Below are 19149 nucleotides of genomic sequence, written 5' to 3' on the forward strand. Positions count from 1 at the left end.
ACCTTTGACCCCCAAATATCCACGACCCCCGACCCCCCCCAATTGACCCAAATGGAATTCAAGTACCCAGGACCCCCAGGGGACATCTTGGGGACCCCCACCCCTGACCCCACGAGCCCCAGATGTCCACGACCCCTCCCTTTTTATTCTTTAGGGAAACCCCAACTCCAGAGACCCCCCCTCAGAGACCCCCGACCCTCAGAGACCCCAGACCCCCCCTCAGAGACCCCCAGAGACCCCCGACCCCCCCTCGGTGACCCCCGACCCTCAGAGACCCCCAACTCCAGAGACCCCCGACCCCCAGAGATCCCCCCCCAGTGACCCCCGACCCCCCCCAGTGACCCCCGACCCCCCTCGGTGACCCCCGACCCTCAGTGACCCCCAACTCCAGAGACCCCTGACCCTCAGAGACCCCAGACCCTCAGAGACCCCCGACCCCCCCAGTGTGACCCCCCCTCATTCCTTAGGGACCCCCAGCCCCCTCCCCACGAACATCACAGCCCCCAAATCCCCCGAACCCCACGACCCCCAATACCCCAAATATTCGGAACACCCAAATATCCCGAACCCCGCGACCCCCACCCATGTGACCACCCTCTCGGGACCCCCCCCCACGACCCCCACCCCCCCCCGGGGGGACCCCCCGTTCTCACCTGCGCAGCTGCCCCGACCCCGCGCGGGTCCCGGTGCCCCGGGGCCGGATTAGCCCCGCCCGGGGATTAACCAAATCCCCCGGGGGCGGCCACCCCCGACCCCCCCCCCCCGACCCCACCCCAAACCCCCCCACAGCCCCCCCTGGGGCTTCTCACCCTGGGGGACCCCCCCTCATTGATCCCGGGGAAACCGGGAATGGGGGAACCCCCGAAAATTATCCTGGATTAACCCCCCGTGTTAACCCCGGGGGGGTCAGGAACGTGGGGCCCCTCCCCATTAACCCCGGGACCCCTCCCCATAATTCCCAGGGACCCCCCATAACCCCAGGACCCCCCCCAATTAACCATGGGGGTCCCCCCTCCCTTAATTCCGGGGGATCCAAATGTCCTGGACCCCCCCAAATTAAATTTAGGGATCTTGAGTTCCCAGGAGACCCCCCCCACAATTGATCCTGGGGGGGCTCAGGTGTCGGGACCCCCCTTTTGGATCCTGGGGGACCCCCAGAACTGATCACGGGGGATCGATTGATCCCGGGGGTCTCCCCAATCGATCGTGGGATTTCGGGACCCCTCCCCATTGATCGGGGAATTCCCGGGAATTCGGGACTCCCTCGGAAATTCGGGACCCCTCCCCAATGATTGGGGAATTCCCGGGAATTCGAGACCCCTCCCCATTGATTGGGGAACTCCCGGGAATTCGGGACCCCCTCGGGAATTTGGGAACTCCCCATGGATCGGGGAAACCCCCGGGAATTCTGAACCCCTCCAGAAATTCTGAACCCCCCCAGGAATCCAAGACCCCTCCGGGATATCCAGGACCCCCCCAGGAATTCTGGAACCCCCAGGAATTCGGGACCTCCCCGACAATTCGGGACCCCTCCCCATGGATCGGGGAATTCCCGTGAATTCCGAATCACCCGGGGATATCCAGGACCGCCCCCTCCCCCGGGAATTCGGGGATCCCCTCCCACGGATTCGGGACCCCCCCAGAAATTCGAGACACCTCCAGAAATTCGGGACCCTCCAGAAATTCGGGAGCCTCCCCCAGGAATTCGGAACCCTTTCCATTGATCGGGGAAACCCCCGGGAATTCCGGATCCCCCCGGAAATCCAGGACCCCCCAGGAATTCTGAACCCCCCCAGGGAAATCCAGGACCCCCCCAGGAATCCGGGACTCCCCCGGGACATCCGGGACCCCCCCCCCCGCAGTTCGGGGGGCCCGGGGGGGTTTTTGGCGGCCGCTCCCGCCGGGACGCGCCGTTACCGGGGAGCTGCGAGCGCTCGGCCGGGCACGCGCGGCCGGACGGGGCCCCCCCGGATCCTTTCGGGGCCCCCCCCGGATCCTTTCGGGGCCCCCCCGGATCCTTTCGGGGCCCCCCCGGTTTGGTTTAGGGCCCCCCCGGATCCTTTCGGGACATCCCGGTTCCTTTGGGGACCCCTCGGATCCGTTTGGGGCCCCCCCGGATCCTTTCGGGACATCCCGGGATCCTTTCGGGTCCATCCCGGTTCCTTTGGGGCCCCCCGGATCCTTTCGGGACATCCCGGTTCCTTTGGGGACCCCTCGGATCCTTTCGGGGCTCCCCCGGATCCTTTTAGGGCCCCCTCGGATCTTTTTCGGGGCCCCCCCGGTTCATTTTGAGGCCCCCCCGGGTCTTTTTGGGGCCCCCCCAGTTTGTTTTAGAGCCCCCCCGGATCCTTTTGGGGACTCTCCGGATCCTTTGGGGCTCCCCTGGTTTGTTTTAGGGCCCTCCCGGATCTTTCTGGGGATCCCCTGGTTCATTTGGGGCCCCCCCGGTTCATTTTGAGGCTCCCCCGGGTCTTTTTGGGGCCCCCCCGGATCCTTTCCGGGCCCCCCCGGAACTATTGGGGGACCCCCCGGTTCATTTTGAGGCCCCCCCGGGTCTTTTTGGGGCCCCCCCAGATCCTCTCGGGACCCCCCCGGATATTTTGGGGCCCCCTCGGATCATTTTGGGGCTCCCCTGGATCCTTTCGGGGCCCCCCCTGATTCTTTTGGGTCCCCCCACCGGATATTTTGGGGCCCCCCCGGATTTTTTTTGGGCCCCCCTCCAGCCGATCGCATCCTCCTCCATCGCGTCCCCCCCAAATTTGAGCCCCCCCCCCAAATTTGAGCCCCCCCAGGACTCCTGGACCCCTCCCTACCGATATTTGGGACCCCCACCCGAGAATTTTGGGGACTCCCCCCTCCCCATGCTTGAGACCTCCCCCCCAAAATCTCTGGACCCCCTCCCCAAAATTCCTGAATATCCCTTCCCAAAAAGCCCCCCCCCCCCCACCCCAAATTCTTGGGTTCTCCCCCAAAATTCGGGGATTTCTGAGTCCCACCCCCCCCCAAAATTTGGGGACCCCTCCTCGGATTTCCGAGCCCTTCCCTCCCCATTTTGTTTCCCAGGCTGACCAGTTTGGGACTGGGAGAACTGGGAGCGGGACTGGGAACGTTTGGGGGAGGGGGGGGGTGTCCCCAGATTTGACCTGGAGTGACCCCGCGCAGGCCCCGCCCACAATTACCGAGCCCCGCCCCCTCCTCGCTAATTACCGAGCCTGGCCGTTCCCAGTGCTCCCAGTTCCCATTCCCAGTACTCCCAGTAACCCCCCAGTGCTCCCAGTTACCCCTCCAATCCCCCCCACTATCCCCCGCCCCCATTTGAGCGCGGTCCCTTTAAGAGCCCCCCCCGACCCCGTCCCCAAATCTCTCAATGGGGGACGTGGGAACCTCCGGGAGGCCACGCCCCCTCATTAGCATATGAATGTTAGCCCCTTATATGGACAAAGGGGCGGGGCCGCGCGCTGGGGGCGGGGCCTGGGGAGGTACAAGGAATAATTAAAGCCCTCATTAGCATAAGGGGCGTGGTTTATGGAAGTCTGTGACACTTATTTGCATAAGGGGCGGGGTTTATGGCTTGGTAAAGCTTAATTAGCATAAAGGGCATGAAGAGCGTGCTACAGATTCGTTAATTAGCATAAAAGGCGTGGCTTAGGGCTGTAGCAGCTGCTATTAGCATAATGGGAGGGGCTTCAACATTAGCATAAGGAGAGTTTTTAATTAACAGTTGACATTATTACCACAAGGGACAGGGTGTAATTAATTAACACCCATCATTATTACCATAAGGAACGGGATGTAATTAATTAAAACCCATCATTATTACCATAAGGGATGGGGTGTAATTCATTAAAACTCATCGTTATTACCATAAGGGACGGGATGTAATTAATTAAAACCCATCATTATTACCATGAGGGATGCGGTGTAATTAATTAAAGCCCATCATTATAAACGTAAAGGATGGGGCATAATTAATTAAAGCCAGTCGTTATTAGAATAATTTAATTAATTTAAACCAACCCTTATTAGCATAAGGGGCGGGGCCTCCTAGGGCTTTTAAATCCCTATTAGCATAAGGGGCGGGGTGATTAATTGAAATCTGCTGTTATTAGCATAAAGGTGGGGCGTAATTAATTAAAACCTAATTACCATAAAGGGGCGTGATCAGCGTGACTTTGACATGCCTCATTAACATAAAAGGGGGCGTGGCTTCGCTTAATGGTAACCTCAATGGAGCAGAAGGGGCGTGGCTGTAAAGCGGCGAGATGGGCGTGGTTTGAGAGCGGTGGGCGTGGCTTGAGCGAGGTGGGCGTGGCCTCCGAGCCCATAAAGGGCAGCGGCGCGGGCGGCGCGGGGGAGTCGCGGGTTCGAGTCCCGGCGCGGGCGGAGCCGGAGCGGCAGCACCGAGCGCGGAGGGGGAGGGGGGGGGACACCGGGGAGGGGGAGGGGACACGCGCGGACCCCCCGTGATGGCGCGGGACAAGGAGAAGAGGAGCTGCGGGCAAGTGGTGGCCGAGTGGCGAGCGTTCCTGTGGGACCCCCGCACGCGCCAGTTCCTGGGCAGGACTGGTTCCAGTTGGGGTGAGTTGGGGGTTTTTATTTTGGGGGGGGGTCGTGGGGTCACCCCCTCACCCCTATTTTTTGGGGGGGGGGGGGGTTAAGGGGTGCGGCGGGGCTGGGAATTCCCCCCTTTAATTGGGAATTTGGGGGATCCTTGAATTTGGGGAGGGGGGTTTAGGGATTTCCCCAGGACCCCCCACCCCAAATGGGTGCGATGGGGTGGGGGGTGCATCAGGACCCCCCCCCAAAAAAAAACGGGGTGAGGTGGGAGGGGGTGCACTGACCCCCCCCAAAATATGGGGGTGATTCGGGGGGTCCCAAATTGGGGGCGGGGGGATGCTCAGAGACCCCCCCTCAGCACCAAACCCCCTCCCATAGCGGCGCAATTTTTGGGGGACCCCCACCCCAAAACTGAGTGGGAATTTGGGGGTCCCACCCCAAAACTAAATGAGAATTTGGGGGTACCCCCTTTTAAAGCCGCATTATGGGGTGGGGGGCGCCCCCATGGGTGCAATTGGGGGGCGCTGCTTGGAGACCCCCCCCTCCTTTTAATTTATTTATTTATTTTTATTTTTTTAGGGGGGATGTCCCCCCAAATTTTTTTTTCCCCCCGATGAGGCGACGATGGGGGATGGGAATTTGGGGGGGGGGGGGGGGTCAAGAGGACAAATTGGGGGGTGGGGAGGGGGGGGGGCGGGGGTGGCTTTGAGCCCCCCCCCAATCCCCCCCCCCCCATCTGTCGCGCTCCGCTCCAAAAGTAGGTCACGGTCTGGGGGTGGGGGATGGGAACCACCGGGACCCCCCCCCAAACCAAATCTGGGGAGGGGTCTGAACATCCCGACCCCCCCATCCCCCCCCCCATCCATGGGGACCCCCAAAATGGGGAGGGGGGAGGAGGGAAACCCCCAAATTCCCCCCCAAACCCCTCCCCACCCCCCCCCAATGGACAGATGGCTCCGGTGGGGATTTAAACGTCTGGGGGGGGATTTGGGGGGGGGGCTCGGGGGGGTCTGGGGGGGTCCGGGGAGGTTTGGGGGGGTCCTGGGGGTTTGGGGAGGGGTCGGGGGTTGGGTTTGGGGGGGTCCCGAAGGTTTGGGGGGGATTTTAAAGCGATTTTTGGGGGTTTTTGGGGTGAGTTTGGGACCATTTGGGAGCTCCCGGAGTGGATTTGGGGGGGGTCGGGGCGGAATTTTGGGGGATTTTTGGGGGGTTTGGGGCAATTTTTGGGGAATTTGGGGTAATTTTTGGGGTATTTAGGGCAGTTTTGGGGTTATTGGACATTTATGGGATAAATTAATGAGAATTTGAGGAGTTCAGGGCAGATTTTTGGGGCAATTTTGGGGCAGTTTCGTGGGATAAATTAAGTTAATGGGGTAAATGAATGGGAATTTGAGGAGTTTGGGGTAATTTTTGGGGTATTTGGATGGGATTGGGGTAATTTTGGGGAATATTTGGGGCAGTTTTGGGGTTATTTGAAATTTACTGGGTAAATTAATGAGAATTTGAGGAGTTTGGGGCAATTTTGGGGGGTATTTGGGGCAGTTTAATGGGATAAATTAATAAATTCAATTAATAAATTAATTGAATGGGGTAAATGAATGAGAATTTGAGGAGTTTGGGGCAATTTCGGGGGTATTTGGGGCAGTTTTGGAGTCATTGGACATTCATGGGATAAAATAATGAGAATTTGAGGAGTTCAGGGCAGATTTTTGGGGCAATTTTGGGGCAGTTTCATGGGATAAATTAATTTAATGGGGTAAATTAATGAGAATTTGAGATTTTTGGGGCAATTTTTGGGGTATTTGGATGGGATTGGGATGATTTTGGGGGGATTTTGGGGCAGTTTTGGGGTTATTTGAAATTTACTGGGTAAATGAATGAGAATTTGAGGAGTTTGGGGCAGATTTTTGGGGGTTATTTGGGGCAGTTTTGGGTTTTTTGGGGCAATTTTGGGGCAGTTTCATGGGATAAGTTAATTTAATGGGGTAAATGAATGAGAATTTGAGATTTTTGGGGCAATTTTTGGGGTATTTGGATGGGATTGGGGCAATTTTGGGGGGTAATTGGGGCAGTTTCATGGGATAAATTAATTGAATGAGGTAAATGAATGAGAATTTGAGAAGTTTGGGGCAATTTTGGGGGAATTTGGGGCAATTTTAGGGGTATTTGGATGGGATTGGGGTAATTTTGGGGGGTATTTGGGGCAATTTAATGGGATAAATTAATAAATTCAATTAATAAATTAGTTGAATGGGGTAAATGAATGAGAATTTGAGGAGTTTGGGGTAATTATTGGGGTTTTTTGGGGCAGTTTCATGGGATAAATTAATTGAATGGGGTAAATGAATGAGAATTTGGGACGTTTGAGGCAATTTTTGGGGATATTTGGATGGGATTTGGCCAATTTTGGGGAATATTTGGGGCAATTTTTGGGTTAATTGACATTTATGGGGTAAATTAATTAGAATTCGGGGGGTTCAGGGCAGTTTTGGGGTTTTTTGGGGCATTTTGAGGGGTTTTGATGGGATCAGAGCAGATTTGGGGACAATTTGGGGACGCATTTGAGGCGCCCAGGGAAGATTTTTGGGAATTTTGGGGCGAATTTTGGGGATTTTTCACCCATTTAGGGTGGAATTTTTGGGATTTCCGACCCCAGGGAGGTTTTTCCTCACGGGAATTTCATTTTTGGGGTTCCCGACCCCCCAAATTTCCCCCCCCAGGGCTGATCCTGCTGCTCCAACCTGATTTATTTTGGAATTGACACCCAAATTTGGGATTTTTGAACCATTTTGGGCGGGAATTTTGGGATTTTTGAACCATTTTGAGTGGGATTTCGGGGATTTTTTTGGGATTTTTGGGATTTTCGACTCCAGGGGAGTTTTTCCTCACGGGGATTTCATTTTTGGGGTTCCCGACCCCCCAAATTTCCCCCCCAGGGCTGATCCTGCTATTCCAACCTGATTTATTTTGTGATTTATTCCCAATTTTGGGGATTTTTAAACCATTTTGAGTGGGAATTTTGGGATTTTTGAACCATTTAGGGTGGGATTTTTGGGATTTCATTTTTGGGGTTTCATTTTTGGAGTTCCCGAGCCCCCAAATTTCCCCCCAGGGCTGATCCTGCTGCTCCAACCTGATTTATTTTATGATTTATTCCAAATTTGGGGGCTTTTTCACCCATTTTGGGTGGGTTTTTTGGATTTTTGAACCATTTAGGGTGGGATTTTTGGGAATTTTGAACCATTTTGGGGGGAATTTGGCATTTTTCACCCATTTTGAGTGGGATTTTTGGGAATTTTGGGACTCCAGGGATGTTTTTCCTCACAGGAATTTCATTTTTGGGGTTCCCGACCCCCCAAATTTCGCCCCCAGGGCTGATCCTGCTGATTTATTTTGTGATTTATTCCCAATTTGGGGGATTTTTCACCCGTTTTTGGCGGGATTTCGGGGATTTTTGAACCATTTAGGGTGGGATTTTTGGGGTTTCATTTTTGGGGTTTCATTTTTGGGGTTCCTGACCCCCCAAATTCCCCCCCAGGGCTGATCCTGCTGTTCTACCTGGTGTTTTACGGGTTCCTGGCTGGGCTCTTCGCCCTCACCATGTGGGTGATGCTGCAGAGCGTCGATCCCCACGTGCCCAAGTACCAGGACCGGCTGCTGACCCCCGGTGAGGGGAGCGGGATTGGGGTCGGGGGGTTTGGGGTCGGGGGGTTGGTTTGGGGGGGATTTGGGGTGATGAGGGTGAAGGGGTTTGGGGTTGGGGGTGAAGGATTTGGGGGAATTTGGGTGAAGAATTTGGGAAGTTTGGGATGGGGGGATTTGGGGTCGGGAGGTTTGGGGTCGGGGGGTTTGGGGTCGGGGGGTTTGGGGTCGGGGGATTTGAGTGAAGGGTTTGGGGTCGGGGGTGAAGGATTTGGGGGATTTAGGGCGTGGATGGGTTTGGGGTCAGGGGGATTTGGGGTCGGGGGGATTTGGGGATCAGGGGGTTGGTCTGGGGAGGATTTGGGGTGATGAGGGTGAAGGGTTTGGGGTGGGGGTGAGGGATTTGGGGGAATTTGGGTGAAGAATTTGGGGGGTTTGGGGTGGGGGGGATTTGGGGCGGGGGGAATTTGGGGGGGATTTGGGGTCGGGGGAAGGGTTTGGGGTGATGGGGTTGAAAGGTTTGGGGGGGATTTGGGGTGAGGGTGAAAGATTTGGGGTCGGGGGGTGGGTTTGTGGGGGATTTGGGGGGATGGGGGTGAAGGGTTTGGGGTGATGGGGTTGAAGGATTTGGGGGGGGATTTGGGGTGAGGTGAAAGATTTGGGGTCGGGGGAATTGGTTTGGGGGGATTTAGGGTGATGGGGGTGAAGGGTTTGGGGCGGGGGTGAAGGATTTGGGGGATTTGGGGTGATGGTGAAGGGTTTGGGGCAGGGGGATTTGGGGTCGGGGGGATTTGGGGGGGATTTGGAGTGGGGGTGAAGGGTTTGGGGGATTTGTGGATTTGGGGTCGGGGGGATTTGGGGTGATGGGGGTGAAGGGTTTGGGGGATTTGAATGAAGAATTTGGGGTGATGGGGTGAAGCATTTGGGGGGGATTTGGGATGGGGGTGAAAGATTTGGGGTCGGGGGGTGGGTTTGGGGGGGATTTGGGTTGGGGGCAAGAGTTTGGGGTGATGGGGTTGAAGGATTTGGGGGGGGGATTTGGGGTGAGGTGAAAGATTTGGGGTCGGGGGGTTGGTCTGGGGAGGATTTGGGGTGATGAGGGTGAAAGGGTTTGGGGTTGGGGTGAAGGATTTGGGGGATTTGGGGTGATGGTGAAGGGTTTGGGGCAGGGGGATTTGGGGTCGGGGGTGTTTGAGGGTGAAGGATTTGGGGTGATGGGGGTGAAGGATTTGGGAGGGCATTTGGGGTGGGGATGAAAGATTTGGGGGGATTTGGGGTGAGGGTGAAGGGTTTGGGGTGGGGGGGATTTGGGGGTGAAGGATTTGGGATGGGGATGGGTTTAGGGTGATGGGGTTGAAGGATTTGGGGGGGATTTGGGGTGAGGGTGAAAGATTTGGGGTCGGGGGGTGGGTTTGGGGGGGATTTGGGGTTGGGATTGTGAAGGATTTGGGGGGATGGGGTTGAAGGGTTTGGGGGGAATTTGAGTGAAGGTTTTTGGGGTGGGGGATTTGGGGTGATGGGGGTCAAGGGTTTGGGGTGGGGGGATTTGGGGTGGGGAAGGATTTGGGGGTGAAGGATTTGGGGGATTTGGGGTGGGGGCACTGAAGGGTTTGGGGGGATTTGGGACCTCCTCTGTGTCTCCCCCCCACCCCCCCCGTGTCCTCCTGTGACCCCTTCGTGTCACCCCTCGTGACCCCCTCGTGACCTTTGTGTCACCCCCTGCATGTCACCCTGTGTCACCTCCCCAGTGTCCTCCATGTCCCCTGTGTCACCCCACTGTGACCCCAGTGTCCCCAATCCCTCAATGTCCCCTCTGTCCCCAATCCCCCTAATGTCCCCCACTGTCCCCAATGTCCCCTCAATGCCCCCTCTGTCCCCAATGTCCCCACTGTCCCCAATCCCCCCAATGTCCCCGATGTCCCCAGTGTCCTCTCAACGTCCCCAATGTCCCTTCAGTCCCCAATGTCCCCACTGTCCCCAATCCCCCCAATGTCCCTGATGTCCCCAATGTCCCCAGTGTCCCCTCTGTCCCCAATGTCCCCTCCGTGTCCCCGATGTCCCCTCAGTGTCCCCTCACTGTCCCCAGGGCTGATGATCCGTCCCTGCACCGAGGGTCTCGATGTCACCTTCAACGTGAGCCAGAGCCAGACCTGGCTGCAGTACGTGAGGGCCCTGCACCAGTTCCTGGAGCGTGAGTGAACTGGGGGCACTGGGAGGGACTGGGAGGGACTGGGGGGGACTGGGAGGGGATTGAGGGGGACTGGGAGGGACTGGGAGGGGACTGGGAGGGAATGAGGGGGGACTGGAGAGGGATTGGAGGGGCACTGGAGGGGACTGGGGGGGATTGGGAGGGGACTGGGAAGGACTGGGAGGGACTGGGAGGGGATTGGGAGGGAAGTGGGAGGAACTGGGATTGACTGGGATGACCCTACCCCATACTGGGATGACCAAACCAATACTGGGATGAGTCTATCCATACTGGGATGGTCTTAGCCCACACTGGGATGACTTTAACCATACTGGGATGATCCTGTCTATACTGGGACGCCCCTATCCATACTGGGACAACCTAACCCATACTGGGACACCCCTAACCCATACTGGGACACCCCTAACCCATACTGGGATGGTCTTAACCCATGCTGGGATGACTTTAACTATACTGGGATGACTCTAACCCATACTGGGATGATCCTTTCCATACTGGGATGACCTTACCCATACTGGGATGCCCCTAACCCATACTGGGATGATCCTGCCTATACTGGGATGCCCCTAACCCATACTGGGATGATCCTGCCTATACTGGGATGACCCTAACCCATACTGGGATGATCATATCCATACTGGCATGACCCTAAACCATAATGGGACGCCCCTAACCCATACTGGGATGACCCAAACCCATACTGGAATGACTCCATCCATACTGGGATGACCTTACCCACACTGGGATGACCCTATCCATACTGGGACGCCCCTAACCCATACTGGGGTGACTCTAACCCATACTGGGATGACCCAAACCAATACTGGGATGATTCTATCCATACTGGGATGACCCTAACCCATACTGGGATGACTTTAACTCTACTGAGATGACCTTAACTCATACTGGGATGGCTCTATCCATACTGGGACACCTCTAACCCATACTGGGACACCCCTAACCCATACTGGGACACCCCTAACCCATACTGGGATGACCCAAACCAATACTAGGATGATTCTATCCATGCTGGGATGACTCTATCCATACTGGGACACCCCTAACCCATACTGGGATGACCCAAACCAATACTAGGATGACTCTATCCATACTGGGACGCCCCTAACCCATACTGGGATGACTCCATCCATACTGGGACACCCCTAACCCATACTGGGACGCCCCTAACCCATACTGGGATGACTCCATCCATACTGGGACGCCCCTAACCCATACTGGGATGACCCAAACCAATACTAGGATGACTCTATCCATACTGGGACACCCCTAACCCGTACTGGGACGCCCCTAACCCATACTGGGATGACTCCATCCATACTGGGACGCCCCTAACCCGTACTGGGATGCCCCTAACCTGTACTGGGATGACTCCATCCATACTGGGACACCCCTAACCCATACTGGGATGACTCCACCCATACTGGGACACCCCTAACCCATACTGGGACACCCCTAACCCATACTGGGATGACTCCATCCATACTGGGACACCTCTAACCCGTACTGGGATGATCGTACCCATACTGGGACACCCCTAACCCGTACTGGGATGATCGTACCCATACTGGGACACCCCTAACCCGTACTGGGACGCCCCCAGCGTACAACGACAGCGTGCAGGCCGCGCGCAACGCCGCGTGCCCGGCCGGCCGCTACAACGAGCAGCCGGACGACAGCGTCCCCAACTACCCGAAGCGCGCCTGTCGCTTCAACCGCTCCCTGCTGGGGCCCTGCGCCGGCCTGGAGCCCCACGGTGACTACGGCTACGGCAACGGGCAGCCCTGCGTGCTGGTCAAGGTCAACAGGGTCAGTACTGGGGGGACTGGGGGCACTGGGGGCACTGGGAGGGACTGGGAGGGCATTGGGATGGACTGGGATGGACTGGGAGGGGATTGGGGGCAGCCCTGCATGCTGGTCAAGGTCAACAGGGTGAGCTGGGGGGACTGGGAGGGACTGGGAGGGAGTGGGGTCAGCCCTGCGTGCTGGTCAAGGTCAACAGGGTCAGCACTGGGAGCACTGGGAGGGACTGGGAGGGGATTTGGGCCAGCCCTGTGTGCTGGTCAAGGTCAACAGGGTCAGTACTGAGGAAACTGGGGGCACTGGGATGGACTGGGATGGGATTGGGATGGGCTGGGAGGGACTGGGATGGACTGGGATGGGATTGGGAGGGACTGGGATGGACTGGGAGGGACTGGGAGGGGATTGGGGCCAACCCTGCCTGCTGGTTGAGGTCAACAGGGTCAGTACTGAGGAAACTGGGGGCACTGGGATGGACTGGGAGGGACTGGGAGCACTGGGAGGGGATTTGGGACAGCCCTGCGTGCTGGTCAAGGTCAACAGGGTGAGCTGGGGGCGCTGGGAGGGACTGGGAGGGGACTGGGATGGACTGGGACAGACTGGGAGGGACTGGGAGGGGATTGGAATGGACTGGGATGGACTGGGAGGGGATTGGAATGGACTGGGATGGACTGGGAGGGGATTGGGGCCAGCCCTGCGTGCTGGTCAAGGTCAACAGGGTGAGCTGGGGGCACTGGGAGGGACTGGGAGCACTGGGAGGTCACTGCTCAGTGCTGCTTCCTGCTCCATACTGGTCCAGACTGGTCCTTATTGGCCTATACTGGTCTGTACTGGTCCGTACTGGTCCATACTGGTCTATACTGGCCCATAGTGGTTCATACTGGTCCATACTGGTCTGTACTGGTCCGTAGTGGTCCATACTGTTCTGTACTGGCCCATACTGGTTTATAGTGGTCCATACTGGTCCACACTGGTCTATACTGGTCTGTACTGGTTCATAGTGGTTTATACTGGTTCATACTGGTCCGTACTGGTCCCGCAGGTCATCAACTTCTTCCCGGGGAAGAACAAGAGCATCAACATCGTCTGCGCCGCCAAGGTGACGTCACCGTGTCCCCCCCGGTGTCCCCAAACCCCCCTGGTGTCACCAACCCCCCCTGGTGTCAACAACCCCCCCAGTGCCACCCTCAGTGTCCCCCCAGTGTCCCCAAGTGTCACTTCTGGTGTCCCCAAAAGTCCACAATGTTCACAAATGTTCACAAATGTCCCGAATGACCCCAGTGTCCCCCCAATGTCTCCAAGTGTCACTTCTGGTGTCCACAATGTCCCCAGTGTCACTAAATGTCCCAAATGTCCTCAGTGTCCCCAGTGTCACCAAATGTCCCCAAATGTCCCCACTGTCCCCCACTGTCCCCCACTGTCCCCAATGTCCCCTCAGTGTCCCCACTGTCCCCAGTGTCCTCACTGTCCCCAATGTCCCCAAATGTCCCCACTGTCCCCAATGTCCCCAATGTCCCAGATGTCCCCACTGTCCCCTCACTGTCTCTTGTCTCTGCCCAGCGGCCCCGGACCAAGGGTGACCTGGTAAGGGGGGAGGGGTTGGGTCTCTCTGGAGCCTCCCAAAAATCCCCAAAAATCCCAAAATCCCCAAATCCCAAAAATCCCAAAATCCCCAATCCCAAAATTTCCAACATCCCAAAATCCCAAATCCCCAAAATCTCCAAAATCCCAAATCCCAAAATCCCAAAAATCCCAAAAAAACCCAAATCCCCAAAATCCCCAAATCCCCAAAATCCCAACATCCCAAAATCCAAACATCCAAAAATCCCAAAATTTCAAAATCCCAAATCCCAAATCCCAAAATCCCCAAATCCAAAAATCCCAGAATCCCCAAATCCCAAAATCCCCAAAATTCCCAAATCCCAAAATCCCCAAAATTCCCAAATCCCAAAAATCCCAAAATCCCAAATCCCAAAATCCCAAATCCCAGAATTTCACCCCCAAATCCTTTTAGGAATCCCAAAATCTGCCGATTTCACCCCAAAATCCTTTTAGGAATCCCAAAATTTGCTTTTTTCACCCCAAAATCCCCCCGGGAGCCCCCAAAATCTGCGCTGGCCGTCCCCAAATTTGGGGTTTTTCACCCCAAAATTTGCAGCTGTCACCCCCAAACCCTGCTGGGTGTCCCCAGAGCTTCTGTGTCCCCAATGTCCCCAATGTGTCCCCAATGTTTTAAATGTTTTAAATGTCCCCAATGTGTCCCCAAATGTCCCCTCAATGTCCCCAGTGTGTTAAATGTCCCCAATGATGTCCCCAATGTCCCTCTGTCTGTCCCCAATGTTTTAAATGTCCCCAAATGTTCCCAAATGTCCCCAGTGTTTTAAATGTCCCCCCAGTGTCCCCATGTCCCTCTGTCTGTCCCCATGTCCCTCTGTCTGTCCCCAATGTCCCCATGTCCCTCTGTCTGTCTCTCTCTCGCTGCCCGCGGGGCCCAGGGACACTCGGCCACCACCGTAAGGGCACTGGGATGGACTGGGACAGACTGGGGGGGCACTGGGACAGACTGGGATGGACTGGGAGGGCACTGGGATGAACTGGGATGAACTGGGGGGGCACTGGGACAGACTAGGGGGTACTGGGATGAACTGAGAGGGGACTGGGATGAACTGGGACAGACTGGGATGAACTGGGGGGGCACTGGGATCAACTGGGAGGGGACTGGGCTGAACTGGGCTGAACTGGGATGAACTGGGGGGGCACTGGGACAGACTGGGGGGTATTGGGACAAACTGGGGGGCACTGGGACAGACTGGGACAAACTGGGGGGGGGTCCCTGGAATATTTTGGGGGGAGTCTGGGAGGTTTTTAAGGGTCATTTTTTGGGGGGGGTCCTGAGGGGAATGAAATTAAATTTTTAATTTTGAAATTTTAATTTTAGTTTTAAATTTTTAACTTTAATTTTACAATTTTAATTTTAAATCTAACATTTAAATTTTAATTTTAAATTTTTAACTTTAATTTTGAAATTTTAATTTTAATTCTAACATTTTAATTTCAATTCTAACATTTTAATTTTAATTCTAACATTTTGATTTTCATTCTAAAATTTTAATTTTAATTTTAACATTTTAATTTTAATTCTAACATTTTGATTTTCATTCTAAAATTTTAATTTTAATTCTAAAATTTTGATTTTAATTCTAACATTTTAATTTTAATTTTAAAATTTTAATTTTTTCATATATTGAACTGAATTTTAGGGGACATTTAATGGGGTCGGGGGGGAATATCGGGGTGGGGAAATTTTAGGGGGGGTCAGGTTCCCTTGGAGACATTTTGGGGACCCCTCGGTGTCCTTGGGGACATTTTGGGGACCCCCCGGTGTCCTTGGGGACATTTTGGGGACCCTCAGTGTCCTTGGGGACATTTTGGGGACCCCCCCCCGGTGTCCCTGCAGCGCGAGGAGGACGCCGCCCTGCTGGGCCCCCTGCAGCTCTTCCCCCCCAACGGCTCCATCGACCTCATGTACTTCCCCTACTACGGCAAGAGAGTGCACGTGAGCCCCAAAATCCCAAAATCCCACAGCCTGGGACCCCAAAAACCCCGAAACCCCAAAATCTGGGACCCCAAAAATCCCAGCCCTGGGATCTCGTGTACTTCCCCTACTACGGCAAGAGAGTGCACGTGAGCCCCAAACCCCAAAAATCCCAAAAATCCCAAAACCTGGGACCCCAAAAACCCCCAGGACCCCAAAACCTAGGACCCCAAAATCCCCAAAAACCCTGACCTCAAAAACCTGGGACCCCAAAAACCCCCTGGAACCCCAAAACCTGGGCACTCAAAATCCCTGGGGAACCCAAAAACCCCAAAACCTGGGAATTTCCCCCCAAACCCCAGAAATTTTCTCCTAAAACCAGGAAATTTCCCCCAAAATCGGGAAATTTCCCCCCTAAAACCAGGAAATTCCCCCCTAAAACCAGAAATTTCCCCCAAAACCAGGAAATTTTGCCCAAAACTGGGAAATTTTCCCCCCAAAACTGGGACATTTCCCCCAAAAAACATAAATTTCCCCCCAAAACCCAAGAAATTTCCCCAAAAAACCCAGGAAATTTCCCCCCAAACCAGGAAATTTCCCCCCAAAACCAAAAATCTCCCTCCAAACCTAGGATACCTCTCCCAAAACCAGGAACTTTCCCCCCAAAAACCAGAAATTTCCCCAAAAATCATTAATTTCCTCCCAAAACTGGGAAATTTCCCCCAAAAACCAGAAATTTCCCCCCAAACTAGGAATTTTCCCCTAAAACCGGGAAATTTGCCCCTAAAACCAGGAAATTTTCCCCCAAAACCAGGAAAGTTCACCTAAAACCAGGAAACTTCCCCCAAAATTGGGAAATTTCACCCAAAAATCATCAATTTCCCCCCAAAACTGGGAAATTTCCTCTAAAAATCTGAAATGTCCCCCCAAAAGCCCAGAAATTTCCCTCAAAAATCATCAATTTCCCCCCAAAACTGGGAAATTATCCCCAAAAAATCAGGAAATTTGCCCCAAAACCCGGAAATTTCCCCCAAAAATCAGAAATTTCCCCCCAAAACTGGGAAATTATCCCCCCAAACCAGGAAATTTCCCCCAAAACCAGGAAATTTCCCCCAAAATTGGGAAATTTCCCCCAAAACCCAGAAATTTTCCCCAAACCCCAGGAATTTTCCCCCTAAAACTGGGAAGTTTTCCCCAACAATCATCAATTTCCCCCCAAAACCAGGAATTCTTTTCCCAACACCAGGAAATTTTCCCCTAAAACCAGGAAATTTCTCCCCCAAATCACGAATTTCCCCCCAAACCAGGAAATTTTCCCCAAAATCAGGAACATCTTCCCCTAAAATCAGGAAATTTCGCCCCCCAAAACTGGGAAATTTCCCCCCAAAAACCAGAAATTTCCCCCTAAAACCCAGAAATTTCCCCCTAAGCCCAAGAAATTTCCCCCAAAATCAGGAAATTTCCCCCTAAACCCAGGAAATTCCCCCCTAAAACTGAGAAATTCCCCCCAAAAATCAGAAATTTCCTCCTAAAACCAAGAAATTTCCCCCAAAATCAGGAAATTTCCCCCCCAAAACCAGGAAATTTCTGCCAACCCCAGGAATTCCCCCCGCAGGTGAACTACACGCAGCCCGTGGTGGCTGTGCAGTTCCCCAACGCCACGGCCAACGTCGACCACCACGTCGAGTGCCGCCTCAACGCCGCCGGCCTCCGCACCGACGACGAGCGCGACAAATTCGCCGGGCGCGTCGCCTTCCGCCTGCGCATCAACCGCGAGTGACCCCGCCCGGCCCCCGCCGTAGCGCCCCGGCCGCCGCCCGCCCCCCGCCCGCCGCTAACGGCCCCGCCCCGCCCCGCCCCGCCCCGCGCGCTCCTAACCCGCCCAGAATAAATGTACATAGGTATTTTTTATATGAGGAATCGATTAAACCGTGCCCTAGGGCCCCGCCTCGTCCCCCCGGCCTCTCCTCGCTCGTGTCGCGGGTTGGCGGCGTCGCCTCGTCGAGAGATCGGCGCCCGAAGCGGGATTGGGGTGGGTTTGGGGGAAGTTTTGTGAGTTTTGGGGGGATTTGGTGGGTTTTGGGGTGGTTTGGTGGAGGTTTGGGGGGAAATTTGGTGAGTTTTGGGGAAATTCCGTGGGTTTGGGGGAAATTTGGTGAGTTTTGGGTGGATTTGATGGGTTTGGGGGGAATTTAATGAGTTTTGGGGGGATTTGGTGGGGTTTGGGGGAAATTTGGTGGAGTTTTGGGGAGGTTTGGTGAAGTTTTGGGGTGGTTTGGTGGAGGTTTGGGGGGAATTTGGTGAGTTTGGGGGAAATTTGGTGTAGTTTTGGGTGGATTTGATGGGTTTTGGGGGAATTTAATGAGTTTTGGGGGGATTTGGTGGGGTTTGGGGGAAATTCTGTGAGTTTTGGGGAGGTTTGGTGAAGTTTTGGGGTGGTTTGGTGGAGTTTTGGGGGGAAATTTGGTGAATTTGGGGGAAATTTGGTGTAGTTTTGGGTGGATTTGATGGGTTTTGGGGGAATTTAATGAGTTTTGGGGGAAGTTTGGTGAGTTTGGGGGAAATTCCATATAAGTTTTGGGGAGATTTGGTGGAGTTTTGTGGGGATTTGATGGGTTTCAGGGAAATTTTGTGAGTTTTGGGGGGATTTGATGGGTTTTGGGCTAATTTGATGTGTTTGGGGGGAAATTTAATGAGTTTTGGGGTGGTTTGGTGGAGTTTTGGGGGAAAATTTGGTGTAGTTTTGGGGGGATTTGATGGGGTTTGGGCGAATTTGATGAGTTTTGGGGGAAGTTTGTTGAGTTTTGGGAAATTTCCGTAAGTTTGGGGGAGAGAGATTTGGTGGAGTTTTGTGAGGATTTGATAGGTTTTGTGGGAATTTGGTGGGGTTTGGGGAAAATTTCGTGAGATTTGGGAAAACTGGGTGAGTTTTGGGTAAATCTGTTGAGTTTTTGGTAAATCAGGTGGGTTTTGGGGGAACTTGGTGGGGTTTGAGAAAAATTTGCTGAGTTTTGGGGAAGTTTGGTGTTTTTGAGGTGTTTTTTGGGGGGTTTAGAGGTGATCTCAGAGGGGGCCAAGATGGCCGCTGTGCATGTGGCAATAAGAAACAAGATGGCCACCAGGCAAGATGGCTGCTGTGGGTGTGGTGATAAAGAACAAGATGGCTGCCGAGCAAGATGGCTGCCATGCGTGTGGCGATAAAGAACAAGATGGCTGCCGGGCAAGATGGCTGCTGTGGGTGTGGCGATAAGGAACAAGATGGCTGCCGGGCAAGATGGCCGCTGTGCGTGTGGCGATAAAGAACAAGATGGCTGCTGTGGGTGTGGCAATAAGGAACAAGATGGCTGCCGGGCAAGATGGCTGCTGTGGTTGTGGTGATAAGGAACAA

General features: G+C 54.5%; 1 protein-coding gene across 2 annotated transcripts; it reads left to right on the top strand.

The window, feature by feature from the left end:
• The first annotated feature begins 4358 nt into the window (after nt 1–4358).
• ATP1B2 (ATPase Na+/K+ transporting subunit beta 2) lies at nt 4359–17715 on the top strand. 2 transcript variants are annotated; one of them, XM_033084330.2, is made up of 9 exons: nt 4359–4578; nt 8096–8224; nt 10286–10390; nt 12030–12235; nt 13269–13325; nt 13787–13810; nt 14722–14739; nt 15684–15782; nt 17377–17715. In XM_033084330.2, exons 1-9 carry the CDS (start codon nt 4467–4469, stop codon nt 17539–17541), a joined length of 915 nt encoding a protein of 304 aa, XP_032940221.1. In that variant the 5' UTR covers nt 4359–4466; the 3' UTR covers nt 17542–17715. The 2 variants fall into 2 exon arrangements, with proteins under 2 accessions (XP_032940221.1, XP_032940222.1); XM_033084331.2 differs by lacking the exons at nt 13787–13810; nt 14722–14739 and having other exon boundaries at nt 4372–4578.
• Nucleotides 17716–19149: the final 1434 nt, after the last annotated feature.

Source organism: Catharus ustulatus, chromosome 37 (assembly GCF_009819885.2).
Source record: "Catharus ustulatus isolate bCatUst1 chromosome 37, bCatUst1.pri.v2, whole genome shotgun sequence".
NCBI classification, from domain to species: domain Eukaryota; kingdom Metazoa; phylum Chordata; class Aves; order Passeriformes; family Turdidae; genus Catharus; species Catharus ustulatus.

Coding starts and splice junctions, on each gene's coding strand:
- ATP1B2 (XM_033084330.2), top strand. CDS start 4,467: ATGGCGCGGGACAAGGAGAAGAGGAGCTGCGGGCAAGTGGTGGCCGAG. Junction 4,579..8,095: donor CAGGACTGGTTCCAGTTGGG/GTGAGTTGGGGG, acceptor ATTCCCCCCCAG/GGCTGATCCTGCTGTTCTAC. Junction 13,326..13,786: donor ACATCGTCTGCGCCGCCAAG/GTGACGTCACCG, acceptor GTCTCTGCCCAG/CGGCCCCGGACCAAGGGTGA.